At 40.7% G+C, this 16494-nt stretch overlaps 1 protein-coding gene across 3 annotated transcripts in view; it reads left to right on the forward strand.

The window, feature by feature from the left end:
• LOC111655937 (RNA-binding motif, single-stranded-interacting protein 3) overlaps positions 1 to 16494 on the forward strand; it is a 112996-nt gene that overhangs the window by 63690 nt on the left and 32812 nt on the right. For all 3 annotated transcript variants that reach the window (XM_023407505.2, XM_087174293.1, XM_023407504.2), the window contains exons 5-6: positions 11714 to 11871; positions 13037 to 13116. In XM_023407505.2, the coding sequence (XP_023263273.1) occupies positions 11714 to 11871; positions 13037 to 13116 (238 nt within the window). The remainder of the gene's footprint in view (positions 1 to 11713; positions 11872 to 13036; positions 13117 to 16494) is intronic.

The following is a 16494-nucleotide window of genomic DNA, read 5'->3' on the forward strand; positions in this document are numbered from 1 at the left end:
AAAATCAACCAAGTACACGTGAAGTTGTTGTTGTTAAATCGATACATTGTTAAATCCAACAAATCCCTCTTAGCGAATGTGTTTAAAATGATGAAGACACAAGAGCATCAGCGGTGGTGGTACAAGGTGAATAAAACTGTAACAGCTATTTTAGATGATTAAATAAGAAATGAGAGATGCAGATTTGAGTCTTACGGTCTCTGGTTTGGAGCCTCTGAGTCACAGGGAAAATGTGTCGAGGGAAAACAACTTGGACTTAGCGCTTCAACAACAAGTGAAGCTTTACCATGAATTATTGGTGGTTTTTGTGAAATATGACCCAAACAGAATATATTTCACAGATATGAAAATTAAGTCTTTAAAATTGTGGTGAAAATTTAAACTTGATTTTTTTTTTTTTTTTTTTATTGCCTTTATTTTGATTACACTCAGGTCATTCTTAGAGCACATCTTAGAGCGCACATATTCTCAGATGCTAGGAGAACAGCAAAGTTGATGAAAAAGGGCTTTTATTGAAGTGTAAACCAGTGCTCCTCTCCTCCAGGACTTTATAGCCGAGGCCAGCAGAAGGTGTGGGTGGACATGGGCAGCTTAGCTCTCTGTTATACAGCAAGTCAACCAGCTTGTATAACTTTTAAAAGTGCTCCAAGTGTTATATGCCCTTGGATGACATGACAGTCTCATTTTTAGCCCTTTACTGCAATGCAGTTAAGGTGAGAATAAGGTTGTAGCCTTTCCCTTAAAGCCTCTTATTTACACTCTATCACGGACTTATCTGTGCTTACCCTCCAGACGACTTGTTTTGAAAATCCATAAATGTTCAAATGCGGGATATAATAGATGCAATCTGGGTTTTGTGCTCCAATCACCAATAAGCTGCGTAAAATTTGAATCTGAGATTACTTTTTTATTTTCCTACACATGTTTTCAAACAGTGTTTCCTCCTACTCATGCATGTACAGTATGCAACATGACACAGTGGAAAAAAAATCAATCTTCTGGTACAATCGAACGCGCCTCTTTCTTCCCTCTGAGCCGATGTGATTCTTGTGTCTGAGCCAGTGCTTTATGTTTTAATCACTGTAGTGCCAAGAGCACAAACCTACTCCTCCCCTGCACTTTTTCAGAACTTTTTTAATTTTGCAGTTTCCTTTTAATTTGTTTTCTCTCTAGCTGTGGCTCTTAACCTCATTTTCCAATGATTTGTCTGAGGACAAGCCACATGCCATTAGTAGGGGAAAAAAAAGAAGCTAGAAACGAAAAAAAAAAAAAACTTCATTCAATAAGTTTGTCTAAAAACTTTCTTTATTAATTTTCTCTTCCCTTATCCGAGAAAGTGCTTCCTCAATGATAATCCAGCAATCCAGTAGGCCCTCTGGTTTATTGCATTCTTCTAATGAAATGCTCTGATACAGGCAGACAATCAAAGAGTAGTTCGGTGAAAGGAGAAGAGAGAGGGATGGAAGAGGTAATACTGTATGCGAGTCATTTTAGGAGCAGAGCTGAACTTGCTTTAATTTGTTAGAGCACGTAGTGCATGGTCACAGTGTAGGCTGCAGACCACGCTACCAGGACTACAAGGTTTGAGTCTTGCTCTTGACCAGCTGACCGTTTCTCATCCTCTCTCCCCCACATTCTCTGACACTCTCTACAGGATACTATCCAATAAAGCAGAAATACCACTGCTGTACAAAATGGAGTCTTTAGCAAGAGGCTGTAGACACATAAAACTGATGCCTACTTTTGATATAAAAAGGAGCTATGATGACATCATTGAGTCAAATAAAAGAAACCACATGACATTCAGGTTTGTTTATCAGAGAGAATAAGAAGGTGCAGCACCAAATCACAAAACTGACCCAGAAGTATGAGAAACATCTGTACAAACATCTATTCCAAGTAGAACGATGTGTATTACTGATAAGAACAATAATGGAACGCAGCACCTAAACATTCAGGTAACCAATGATTTATTCCTTAAAGCTGACTCTTCCATCTATTTTCGTTTTACCCTTACATTTGAGTCCACTGACCATTCTAACTGATTGCCTAAAAAATATATTGGCATTAAGGACTCTTCCAGGCTCATGAATAATTTCATGCTACCTTGTTTAGAGAGGTTTCCTTGTCATTATAAAGACTTCTTCCAGCTCTGAGCTGCTTCGTGTGGCTTTCCCAAGGGATTACTTTTTGTTCTTTTTATTTCTCTTTCTTTTTTTCATCTATTCTGCTATTGGGCCTCATAAAAGACAGACACATGATCTATTTTATCTTTCTACACAGATGATATACCACTTTATATCACCGTGGATAATCAGTCAATGTAAAGCACAATCTGGGTTTTTTGTAAGAGTGTAGTAATATTTTTCTTTAACATTTCTAGTGACAAACAAGTGGCTAAAGGAATGCAGTCTTTTTTTCTTCAACAATAGCCGAATCATTTTGAACTGCTATATTTCTTGCAAAAGTCGTGCATGCTTTTAACTAATTATGTATTTTTGGTGGACGTTTACAGTCCTGCTGCTTGGTGTTTAACTAATTCTGAGACAAGGTCAAATTGTACTGATTCATAGGTCTCTTTCCTCACTGTCGATAAGTGTTAATGTCTATTCTACATTTTGGTTGACATCTAAGGAACTGCAGGGTCAAACTGCTGCTGCTGCAAACTGCTCAATCGATCCTACAACTCACCTTGTTACCAAAGGTGGAACTCTTTTCCTGAACAAAATCAGGTGAAATCACAACCAACTTTTGAAATTTCTTAAAACTTCCCTTCATATAAATACATTCTATTTTTATCAGGTACCTTTTGAACTACCCCTATAACAGCTGCATTATGTTTAACCTTTATATATTTTCTTTTCATAACTTCCTTTTATTGTACTTCATGCAGTTTGTTGTACAGCATTTTACAGCTCTGTAGAAAACTGACATAAATATAGTGTAAATATAGTATGATATAAATATAGCTACTGAAATATTACACAATATGGGTTTTAACTCATATTACAACTATGCTGCTGTATGATACATTTGACAAATCAGACTTTCTGTTTTATTGTTCTCATCTCTTCCTAACCTCCTTTTGTAATCTCTTTAATTTCCATTTATCCATCCCTTCATCCTCCCTTGCGCCTGCCTTGATCATCTCAGTCCTGTGTGACACCTCTGTTTATTTGTGTGTATGTTTTCTTTTTTGTATGTTCATAAGCTCTTGTAGTTGCCATCATTAATGAGTCTCTCTGAACTGCCATGAAACAGTCTTCACTGTGATGATACACACACACATGCAAAAACACACACACACAATTCTCTGTCTCACAGGCGTCAACAGGGTGTGTACCTGCAGAGTCAGAGACTCCCCTCCTTGGTTCCAGACTCCATTAATCATTTAGAGCAAGGATTTCCCTGAAGCCTGCTCTCTCCTCAGGCAGACACTACGACATCAGGCTGACACCGCCTCAAATTTATCAGACATTAAAGAGATTTGTTTTAAAATCCCTCTTATTTAACGAACATTCAAGTCTACTCAACATTTTTTCCAAGTTCTTTAATATGCACAAATTGGATATGTGGATGGGATGTACTATTGTTGTCTCGAAAGCCAGGAAGTCTGTGTTGTTGTTGGATGTCTTACATTCTGGACAGCATTTCAATCAGCTCTGTCTGAACTCTAAAAGGTACAAGTTATTCATCCCTGTATAATGAATTTTCGAGCACTTGACATGCTTCTCTGTCATAGCTCTGCCATTGAAAGTGTTTAAAAAGTCTCTCTTAAAATAAATGATTTTGAATTTCCAGTCAAGGTTTTTTTTGTCGCTTTCGCGTCGACCCTGACTGATTGTTTTAAACTCCATCCACCTCACCTTTTCAGTCTTTGCCAAATGGCTGAGAATGTGGTTAGATGTAAACAGCACATAGGAAGGTGATGGAAAAGTACGACCCAGGTTGAAAACAACTAGAATGATTCAGTTAATAAAAAACAGAAAAATAAAGACCAGGGAGGTTTTGTGTAAATTTAACATTGTGCTTTTCTCAGCCAGGCTACTCCCTGGGAATTCCCGACTCAGAGAAGGAATGGACATTTTTGCCTGAGTTTTTATTGACCTTCAACAAATGCATGGCTTCATGTGCACGTGATCATTTTCTGTTTACTCCTTTAACGCACAGAAACACACACCACATACAAACAAGCACATCCTGACATTTACACACACATTTATTTGAGTAGCAGGTGCACAAATATAAAATGTGTGTGTGTGTGTGTGTGTGTGTGTGTGTGTGTGCATGTGTGTGTGCGTGCGTGTAGGCCTGTCTCCCAGATCATCCGTCTGCATTCCAGGTAATTAGACTGGCCAACAGCTGAGTCCCATTAGCATTGATTACAGCATTCAGTGCTACAGAAGAGAAGAGGGAGAAAAGAAAGAGCGCTGGAGAGTGCAGGATGTGTATGTACTGTACACACTGAATCTGTTTTTTAGGCATCGTGCCTATTATGTGTAGGCGTGTGTGTGTGTCTGTAATCCCTCTACATGGCTTTTTGTGTGTTACAGTAGTGCCTTGGCATGGTTGGTTGCCTTAGCATCTTAAGAGTTTAACCTAAGGCCCTCTGTGTTGTGAGGGACACAACCAGGATGTGTTTTGCGAACTATCACCATAAACACGTGTTTCATATTTTGTGGTACAAATCTTCAAAAATGCATTTTAATTGGCTTCCCACAGTGGAAGTTCGGAAATTTTACCAGTAAGACAATTTTGCAATCCAACCAAAAATGGATCACAGGCCTGTTTCTAGTGGATCCCCACAAGATAAAAAAGATTATGTTTTTTTCAATAAGTCTAACTGGGGTTTTTTGGCAAAAAAAAGGTTCAGGACTGAGCCATAAAGAAGTAACAACAACCACATAACCACAGGAAATGACACCACTACTACTCAGCTGTTAGGAATCAGGCCCACACTCATAAGTTGTGTTTGTGTGGTCAGGCTGAAGAATAAACAAGTATATCCACAACAAAAAAATGAAAAAAACAGCACGACAGATGTGAAATTACAATCAGGCTAGGATATTGTTTAGTCTAGCTATGTATGAATATATCCATATTCCATCCATCTTTTTTTTTATTTCAAATCACATACAAGGGAAAGTGATTTAATCAATTTACGCAGCATTTTGATTTGTATTCAGGCCAGGAAATGTTTACTTAATCCATCCAAAGCTTTTCTGTCTTTCTGCATGTCCACCTACACTCTCTCTCCCTCCATCTAGCTTTCTCTTTGTGTGTGTGTCTCCCTCTCGTCTATCTGTGTCTGACCCTCCCTGATGGTTTCAGTGTCTCAGAATTGGGTGATTGATTCCAGCTCTGGACGGCTGGCAGACAAGCAGCCTGCACACCGGTGTGCAGCAGGGACTGCACTCTTCTCCGACTCTGTGATGAATTACTGGCCTTTAAATACACACAGCAGAGACAGTGTGAGGGAAAAAAAGGAAAAGAAAGGGATGAGAAGGGAAGAAGCCATGTTAAAACTGCAATGAGAAAGAGAGGAATGCAAAGGCACAAAAGGGCGAGAGTGGGGGGGGGGCAAACGTAAATTAATGGTTGAATTTAGTAATAACTGCATGTGTGACTAGAGAATGTGAGAACTGTGTGTGCGCGTGCGCATACGTGAGCGTGCACTCCCCATTATCAAGACAGGCCTCTCTTATTGCTTTAAATGAGTCATGCAGAGTGTGAAGACGCAGGCAGTGTTGGAAGCCAGAGGGAGGAAAAACGTTCTGCCCGTCACGAAATTGAATTAAACATTGAAACATAGTCAGTCTCTCACTTAGTCAAGTGTGATGCCATTTCTTTGAATAGTCAGTGTTTCTTTGCCACTTCACAGCCGCTAGAGAGCCACAGAGTGGAAAACAGCTTCTCTGCTTCTGAATATTTTCATAAGTATGCCATCACTTGAAAAGCCTATAACCTCAATTTTAATGATCCTTGAGTGTTAGCTCAGTCTTTTAAAGGTTAGCTAAGCTAAATGACCTTTGTAGCCAATTAACTATAGCAAAAAAAGCTGGTGGAGAATTTACATGTGCATGGATCAATCTTAGTGTTTTCTTTTTCTGCTTGAAAAGTTGTTATTTCTTGGAAGTTGAAAGGATGGGACAAGCGAGATAAAGTCCATGCCCTTTTTGTATTATGGCGCATTAAACCCAATTCTCTGGAGACATTCAACACACAAATATATAGAGGAAATAACAAGCTGTGGCTCTTCTCGTACACTGTACATCCACATGCTCTGGAATCTCTGAACTTGCAAGAACAGTGACAATACAGTGGCCTTTAGCTGGCTGAAACATGCAGCAATGCTTCAGGAATTTTGATCATGTCTAAATATTTCCATTTTTTTTCCTAATGCACTCACAAAACCCACATAACAGGCAAAGTAGTGGAGCCATGCAGCAGACAGACTGAAAATATACTGTACATACAAGCGATTTGACGTGTGTGGTGTGTTAAAACCAGAGTAATTGAAAGAACATACAGCATATGTATAACTGATCAAAATAACATCTTACTTTGACATTTGTGTGAAGTTTTTGTGCCCTCCGTCTACAACACGAGTCTAGCTAACACAATGCCTAATAATATGAACTGACCGGAGCATTAAATGATGAGGTAATCACTATCCAGTGTTGATTTCACTGAGCCTCCAGCCATCATGAAGATGGAGAAAAGTGTATATCTCCATGTCTAATGAAACCCTGGGGATTTCTAGGTTTAAGGTTCATGAAGTATTTATGGCATGTTCATTAAGTATTGATTAAGCCGTTAGAGAGCGTTTAGATACCCAGACAATCATTATGAAAGATTAGAACTTGGCTTGAGGAAGAAGAAGATGGAGGAAGGCAGAAATGCAGAGAGAGGAAGAGATGGTGGCGAGGGGTGAATGGAAATGAGGGAAAGTAAAGATGTGGATGGTATGAAGAGGCAAATGGAAGACGTGGAAAAAGAGTAAAGAGGGAAAGGAAAAGAAGGATGTGAAGGGCGAGGAGAAAAATTCTGCTCTTTAAATATTAATTAAGCATTCAGATAGCATTTTAGACAGCAAGGCTACCATTATAGGAGATTAGGTTTTAATCTGAGGAGAAGGAGGGGCGAATAGCAAGTAGGTAAAAAAGGAAAGGACAAGAGGAGGAGGGTGAGGGTGAGCATGAGAAAGGAGGAAGTTGAGGTTAGAGAGGAGGTGGGCTGAAGGAGGGCAAAGGAGAGGGAAGAATAGATGGATTAAAAGAGGAAATGAGCAGGATTAAGTGAAAGACAAGCTGGAATGGTAAATGGAGGGAGTCAACACATAATGAACAGAAAGTCAGATTTCCCTAATCATACACTGCTTCTTTATGAAAGTGCCCCGCTAGTTGTTTCCGAGGCATCTCCCTGCCTATGGCTTCACTTAGCTTTTCCTCATCTTTCCATCCATCCATTTTTAATAACCACTCATTGCTGCTCAGGGTTGTGAGGGGCCGCGTTGTGTCATTTTCTGATGTGGAGTGTTGCTATTTGAGATGCAAGCGGGATTGCAAAGAAATGTGACATTCAAGTACCCGTCTCACCTCATATCCATCCATCTAGCATATAGACTCAGCCGGTGTTTTTCACAGCTATTTAACCAGTGCTTTGCCCTCTCTTTACCCTCTAGCTCTCCAGCAGGTGTTGTGGCATTGCAAGGTAACCGGGAAGTAGCATGATAAGAGGCACAGACCTGCTATAATGATGCAGAAATGAGGTTTAATGGGGCTGAAAACACAGGCTGACTCGCTGGCAGGCTACACCGTCAGGGAGAGGCACAGTTGGTGTGAAGCTGTTTCCAGCTCATGACAGATGTTACAGAGAGAGGGGGGGTGGGGCAGGGGGGGAGAGACAAAGAGGCAGAGAGACAAAGAGAGGGGACAGAGAGAGAGAGAGATGTGAGTCATTTGCAACATGCAGAGTGAGAGATCACTGAGAAATAACTTTGTGCAAACCACAACTTTGAGCAAAGTCAAGCAGAGTTCATTCACATGCGGGTGCTCCAAAACACTTCAGCTCATATCCCAAATGTACTTGTGCAAATAAATGTGTTTTACAGCCAACTGTGTCTAGAGATGGTCAGGTGGAGTAATGTGATTTCAGTAACCCACCATGATGTCCCTGTTAATTTTGTACCCATCTCACTCTTGATTCCCAAGTCTGATTCCCAAATCATACAAAGAAAACAAGGGATTTTCAGGCAGTGGAATAGACAACACGGACATGTATCATAATCAGCAACCAGAGGAGTGGAGGAGAGGTTATGGCATCCCTCTTGTTCACACAAATCTGCATTCATTTCCCTTGTTACAGTAACTGCAAGCTGCACGGAAAATGTGTGCAGAAACAAAACAGCTGACCCACTTTTAGCTGAAATTGGGCAAACCACTGTGAGATTTTGTTTAAGACGTATTGTCTTTGGATGAAATTAGCTTGTAACCACATTGACCACAGGGATAGGAAATCTTCTGTTTTACCATTTAATCTTTTTATGGCTTTCAAACAAAAAAAGAAGGGAGAAGAGGATTCTGTGAGTGCTGCCTCCATAGACAGTCAGGGGAAATTCTGCTACATACAGAGTAACTCTAGATTGAAAACTGAAATTCCTTTGTGTCTAGATGAGCAAGTTATTGTTGGTAATGACAAAGTCCACAGCCGCAGTAAGAGTGTAAAGCGCAGCAGAGCGTAGCCTCAGGAGTACTCTGGAGCTAATTTGCTTGAATGACAAAAGCTCAGAGACTTGTAAGAGTGTGACATGGCGATGGATGTCTTTGAGTTTCACCAGTGAGTCCTCCACTGAATTCCTTGGATGTCCAATGGTGCCTTTATTAGCTTTAGCCTTAGTAGCTTGAGACAGTGTTTCACTGTTGAATGTTAACATAATTGTGCCGTAAAGCTCTTATTTTTATCGTTAAGGTTTCTCTTATATAATTTTCCTGTTTGTCCACACAGGCCTTGCTGCAGCTTATGTCTCAGTATATCTTGATTACATCAACAGGAAGCTCACAGTATAGTTATAGATATGTCTGTATCTTCTGACTCGACACGGTTAGTAAAACCCTAACACACTCATGAGAAGAATAGCTTGCAATTTTTATCAATAGAGCGTGTAGACACGTTTATTACATTTTGAACTTCCTGTTTTCAGTTTTGAAGGCTTGAATGATTGCCCCATTGGACTGTGCTCCAGCAAAAACAATACACAGTAGTATAATATGAGCTTTAAAACAGGTGTTGCTTGTCATAATCGTTCCTCCTGTGATATAAGCGATAAATCTTAAGCTAATATGAGGCTTCAGCAGTCTGTGTCAGCAGAATCAAGTGGATATTTTCCAAAGCCTTTTCTGTGGGAAATTGCCTCTTTTTTTCCCACAGACGGTGTTTCTATGCTGAGCTAAGTGGAAGGACAGTAACATAAACATGGAATTTTACACTAAAAAGACTGTAGCTTTGGAAGATAACCAAAGCCTCATATTAGCTTCCGGTAAATTTTTTAATAAATTTTTTGCCCAGAATGAGGACTGCTGATTTTTGTCCTCCATCACTGACCCTGAAAGAACATTAGCAAGGTTATTAGTTGCCAGTTCGCACGGGAGGAATGACTACAGCTAGCAAAACCTGTTTAGGTGTCCACATTAGCATCTGACTGATGTTTTAAGACAGACTAGAAAATTATTCTATTAATGATCATTTTAATGAGGAGTGTGTTGAGAAGCAATGAAACTATAGTTTACACTGATTTGTTGCAAGGAAGATGATTTTAAGATCAATGACAGATTCCACAGCTGTTAGATATGACTCTATGCATTTGATGTTGCTGCTTTCATCTGTCACTGCTTGCATAAATACACACACACACACACACACACACCAGCATGTACACAAATATAAAAGATTACATTCAAAGCCAGTTGCCCTGTGTGGGAAGACAACTGTGCCACTCTGTGTGTTGGACACTCTGCCAAAGGAAAATCCCTGCTGACGAAGAGAGATATTCAAACTTAGAAAGAAAGGTAAATATTTCAGACTCCTTCACTGAGGCTGTTCTGCTTACTCTGAGTCACTGACTACATAGATGGCTTTGGTCACAGTCAGCCAGACTCGGAACTCCCACACTTGGAATCATACGGCTCTGGTGCATGCAAAGGAAAATCCGCCGCGGATAAAGGAAATGTTTAGGTTCAAAATGAGCCACATAGGGCAGCTTTTTTTGGGCACAGATACACACAAGTATTCACCCAACAACACACACACATATAGTATATTGTTGTTTGCCTTAGTACAAAAATCAAACTAAACGTGTTGGAGTCTTACGATGTAGTTTGAGGTATGCAGCACAGGACACACAATATGATATGCACTCACAGTATTTGGCTCATTTTCATGACAACAGTGGAATCAAATGTAGGAACCATTTCCCATTCCAGCGGCATGTCAGTGCACAGGATTACTTATGTGTCTGACGTCTGGGATCGTGCACATGAAACGAGAGGAACATAAATGATATACGATATGAAGAAAAGACTTCCAGCAACATCTGGTCACAGATTGTAAAGAAGAAATGTACTGTGGTGCATGCATATACATGTTTATACATAAACATCTTTACAGCATAGAAGAGAGACGCAGCCAATGCAGTTCTTTTATATGTTAGTATTTTAATGAAATTATAAAAAAAAAAAATGCAGTTATATTTGTAGAATGTAAGTGTATTATACCTCTTTTTCTTTCTTTGTCAATAGCAAGTTTGTGTAAACTAGAGCACCCTTCATCAAACCCTCCCCTGCTTCCATCCCTCTATAATTTGTAAGGACTGTAGTTACACACACACACACACACACACACACACACACACACACACACACTCCTGCAGAGGATCAATTCAATGAAGTGCTGCCAAACATAACGAAAATAATTGAAGTATACTAGTCTAACTAACTGAGAGGCACATTAAATGGATGTTCCCTCCTTCCCGTGGAAAAATTGAATGCAGCTCTGTTAACATCTCTGAATCCTGAGGGGGTTACCTTATTGCTTCAGGGGTTCTGAGTGTGAAGCCGGTGCGCTGTCTTTCCAATGAAATGTTTATTCCTCTTTTGAGGAGAGTTTGCCACTTGAGTTAAATTCACAGATATTTTGCAGTGGGATGTTCATTCATAAATATGGAAATAAAAGGCTCGAATGGCACAGCCTTAACCTTTAATGCATTTACTGCTGCTAAAAACTAGCTTTTAGTGGAGGGTTATAGTCAACTCTTTCATTTCTCTTACTTTATTTTGAGCTTTTTACATACTTGAGAGGAAGAAAAACAGTTTTGCTTGGCACAAGGGCAATCTCGTGTCTAGATTTATCCTCCTGGAGCGAGGATAGATAGACAGCATTTCAACCCTTCACCATCAGCAAACTTTAATTATTAATAATAAACAGTGTAAATTCTAATTCTCTCTAAATTCTTTTTATTCATTTTCTTCAAGGCGGGCAAGTGTTCATTGTGAGACCCAATGCCAGTGATTATTTTCAAGGCTTCAGAGACACATTTCCAATCACTTCTCAACTCTCCAAGACCAGACTAAAATATGCAATTTTGTGGCTGGCGCTGAAACATTTGTTTATGCGAGACAAAAGAATCATCTTCTACCACTCTTTTTTCTCTCCGCAGCAACAGGAGCAGGACCCCACCAACCTTTACATCTCCAACCTGCCGGTGTCCATGGACGAGCAGGAGCTGGAGAACATGCTGAAACCCTTTGGTCACGTCATTTCCACACGGATACTGAGGGACGCCAATGGCCTCAGCAGAGGAGTTGGCTTTGCCAGGTAGGCACGGACAGACACGCACACAAACATTACACACCTTACTGTTAGACAAATTTTACATTTCATTTATTAATCAGCTCCAGATTTATTTTAATGTAAGACTTTGCTGGACAAACTATTGTATTATCACTGAATAGACAAAATAATACTGATTCATAACTATCACACTGTGGTCAAGATTCATGTTTTAGATAATTGCTAGAGGCAATGCTACCCTGAGTTGACTCCCTGCCATTTACAAGTAAAGGACTCAGCTCTAATGATACAACTCCACATTCCTCTACCCTTGGCCCCTTCACCCTCCTCTGTGTGCATGCGTGTGTGTGTGTGTGTGTGTGTGTGTGTGTGTGTGTGTGTGTGTGTGTGTGTGTGTGTGTGTGTGTGGTCCTCTCAGTTACACCGTGGAGTGTGCCAGTGATTAGAATGCAGTCAGGGCTCCATTCAGGGTCACTGGCAATGTGAAGAAAACCCAAGATATACACACACACACACACACACACACATACACACATGCATGCTCACATACCACATGCACACATATACACAATCTTTCTCTCTCCCTCTCTCTCTCTCTCTTTCCAGTCACCGTTTTTCTCTCCCACACACACGCACGCATGCATACACACACACGCACACACATGCACTCACACACTGGCTTTTGCTTGCCAAGCAGGCAATTAGTCATTGAGCTGTGATTGGGTGAGCGGAGCTGAATAGGGGCGGACAAAGAGGACATGACACACAACAGATCAGACTGAATGGAGCTTTTAAACCGGGACAAAGGAGAGGAAACCCCATAGAAAACACACAGACACAAAAACACACACACACACACACACACACACACGCACGCACAAACACACACACGCACACATGCTCAAGCCTACCTAAGGCACTGTGCTCAGGCATACACAGACAAACAAGCCCATGATGCATAAACAGGCAGGTATTTAATGCATGTACTGCAATGTAGGACACATTTGCATACACTCATATCCACATACAGTACTTTCACATTAGCACACTTTTTAATGAAACCACAGTATGTCTTGAACACATTGAATAGTAACACAAAGAGCTGGTTGTCCTCAAGTAGCCCCTGTTTCTTTATCTCTCTCTCTCTCTCTCTCTCTCTCTCTCTCTCTTTCTCTCTCTCTCCATCCAGGATGGAGTCGACAGAGAAGTGTGACGTGGTGATCCAAAATTTCAATGGGAAATTCTTGAAAACCCCTCCAGGCATGACAGGTAGGTGTCAATCACCAAGACATTCGCTTTGTACTTTCTAAGCCAGTGTCTATAGGTCAGGGTGCTCATATAGATGTATGATTTGTGCAGCATAATATACTCAAGCACCCTACAGAAAAACACCAGGGGCTGCTGAACTCAAAGGTAAGATTATTTGACCTTGAACTCAGTTTCCCGCCAGCCTTTAAAAGCACTTCCAGTGGGGTTTATGTTTTGATAAAAAATACCAATGGAAGTTGTCTTTTGTGTCTTGCTTGTGGAGAACGCAGTAGTCTTTTTGTCATGTATCAGCTACGCACAGCATGATGCTGTTATGTTCACATTATGGCAAGGTGGACAGCTTGCATGAAAGGGGCAGAACATTTTTAATGTCACCGACAATACAGTACCTGAGGTTTGGTACTAATACAAGAATTATGGTTTTTTTTTAGTACCTTAGTTGGAGAAATATAAACACATTCCTCTACAAGGGCATCTTTTTCCATTTGAGTATTATACATTTCTTTTTCATGCTTCAGGAAAGTGGGTTATCATCTTCCTGTAGAGGCATTAACATTATCTTTGTCTCATAGGATTTTTATGGATGCTGTAGAGAAAGCAGCCTTGGTTTCAGACTAGGAGACAAATGTGTACTGTGTGACATCAAATCAAGTGGGGATATTTATCCTTTTTTTATTTTATTTTTCTTTTGTAGTAAAAAAACTCAAAGGTTCTCTCACATCAGGACATCTCTGCCTGGTGGTATTTCATTTGTCTGTGTACAACGTAGTGTCATTGCGATGCGATACTTCAGCGTCATCTCTGCTGCTGTGTCTCTCTCTTTCCCCCACTCCCTAGACCACCTTGAACTGATGTAATAGGAAAGACTGAGCGATTAATTCCTCCACTGTACAGGACACACATTGAGACAGGCACGAGACACATATACATACACAGACAGACATCCCCTAAAGCAAACAATCTGTCTCTGATTGTCGCCCAAATCAACAGCAAAAACTCGCTGCCTTTTAACACAGAGGGGAGGAGAGAAGGGAAAAGGATGGGGTTGAGGGAGAAGAAGAGAAAAAGAGAGAGGCTGAGAAGAGGGGGTGTGGGTGTAGAAGAAAACAACATATAGTGTATAGGGAGAGAGCCTTGTAGGGGGACTGAAACAAGTGAGATAACAGAGAGAGGACACGGTGGTAGAGAAAAAAAAGAAAGGTGAGGTGGGGTGAACCAAACTGAAAGTGACACAGAATGAGGGAGGAGAGATGGAGATACAGGAGGGTCGGATACAGAGAGAGAGGAGTGTGCCACACTGAAGAGAATGGAAATCAAGGACAGACAGAGAGAGCTTTGCCCTGTGCCCTGACAGTATGATTTGTGAAGTACAGCATGGTGGGTGACTCAGTTTCTCACCTGGACATGCACACGCACACACACACACACACACACTGCTGTACTTTGAGGTAGCAAGTGAATGATGCATCATGGCAGCCATTGCTGCTTTTCTTTGCAGCCTGTGTGGTGTCTGTGTGTGTGAGAAACGCAGAACCTTAACTTCTCATACAATAACAACCGTGACTGGCAGCGCACTAAAGAGTCATGAGCTTCATGGTTGTGTTATTGTGCCGCTTGACAAGCTTGACTCCATGACATATCTGGAAAGAAAACTGTTTTGGTGAATATTGTTATACAAAACTAAATAACTCAGTGTTGCAGATTATTGCTGCAGTTCATTTGATCCACAACAGGTTATCATATTCATTATTTATGAATGTGTAAACTCGAAGTTTTGAACCCACAGAGAACTATCACCCAACTCTGCAGACCACCTGAGCTCAAACAAAGGTTGCAAACAAAAGCAATACAGTTTTGGTTCGGTCTCATAGTTCTCATCATCCTCATTTCCGTCTGCAGCCAGCAGCTGTTTGCAGTGAAAAGCTCTGAATTCCCACTATATGCTACCTGCTCAGTACCAAACGTTAGACATAGTGGACATAGTGGAGCATTTAGCATCTAAAAAGCCAGAGTGAATATTGGCCGCAAACACGACTCCAAATGATGGTTAACGTTGCTCTGTACCTGCTGGATTTGTGCAGAAGTAACTGTTATCAAACACAGTTTGTGGTGCCAGAAATAAATGAATACAGGTTTAAAAACTAAACACAGATACGCTCACTCTCTCTACACCTGCCCAGTCTCTGACCTTTATATTAAAGGCAATGCATTGCTTGTCTTTGCCAGGGGTGTCCATTTTCCCCTTTCTCTTGTGTATGTGTGTGTGTGGGAGTGAGTCTATGTATTAACGTATGTTGACCTCTTAAATTGCTCTGAGCTCGCCAACCGATGAAATGGGGAAAATCTGGCCAGAACAGATCCTCCTCTGTGTACTGATCCACAAAACACACACACACACACACACTGTGCTTTCGGATCTAATGCCAGGTTCTGTTGATTTATGTCACTGGTTTTCTGTGTCACTGACAGTCTGTGGAATTTCCGATGCTGTTGCAGTGTCATGATGACAGGCATTAGTGCTTTGTTTTGTTGTTAGTCTCGTTATTTCTCCTATTAATTGTCTTAAATAACACCACATATTCAGTCTTATGAAATGTGTAATTCTTTAATGCATGTGTGTGTATCATTGAGTGATGTGTGCTTGTGCCTCTTCCTGTGTCTTCCTCTGATTGATACTGCAGTCTGTCCAACCAGGCTGATGTATTGACAGGCAACAGTAATATTTTACTCTCTAGCCGCAAGATTAATGCAGACATTGATCACATGACCAGAGCTTCCATCAGCCCTAGTTAACAGGAAGTCCATTGATCCACAAGCTTTCTGCTTCTCCCACTGGATCCCCTCACTGAGACAAAGAGTATCTAGATTGAACGTAGCCTTGCTTCTCTGTATTTTTACCTTTTTATTCAATCAGAAAGCACCAGATAATAATCAGACTTTATACAGATCTTTATCATCTTCATTGGTAGGTGATGTTATACCTAGAATACATTCACTTTCTCACAGGTGTTGGCAGTGAGTCCACCGCTTGAGGACTCCATAGATAAATTTAGCTGAAAACATGTTCACTGCTAATGTCTCATCACCTTTAGCGAGTAGAGCCGTCCTGTAAATTCGACGTTTCAGTGTGAGTTGTAAATCGAGTAATAACAGTGTGCATATTTACCATTCGTTGGAATTCTGTCTTCTGTGTGCATCTCGTTCGATAATGTTTTTCCCCCGTACTGTGAGGGAGAGACGGAGACCACCCACCCATAAAGAGCATATGTCTTCTACAGCTTCATCATGACCATGTCACTTCCTATCACAGCTTGATGTATTAAATCTCCCAGATCTACGGGTGCTTCCACTGCTGTAGTTCGCTTCATTTGGTCAACA

Source organism: Seriola lalandi, unplaced genomic scaffold (genome assembly GCF_002814215.2).
Source record: "Seriola lalandi dorsalis isolate HSWRI2012SDOR001 ecotype SW California unplaced genomic scaffold, Sedor1 jcf7180002054336, whole genome shotgun sequence".
NCBI classification, from domain to species: domain Eukaryota; kingdom Metazoa; phylum Chordata; class Actinopteri; order Carangiformes; family Carangidae; genus Seriola; species Seriola lalandi.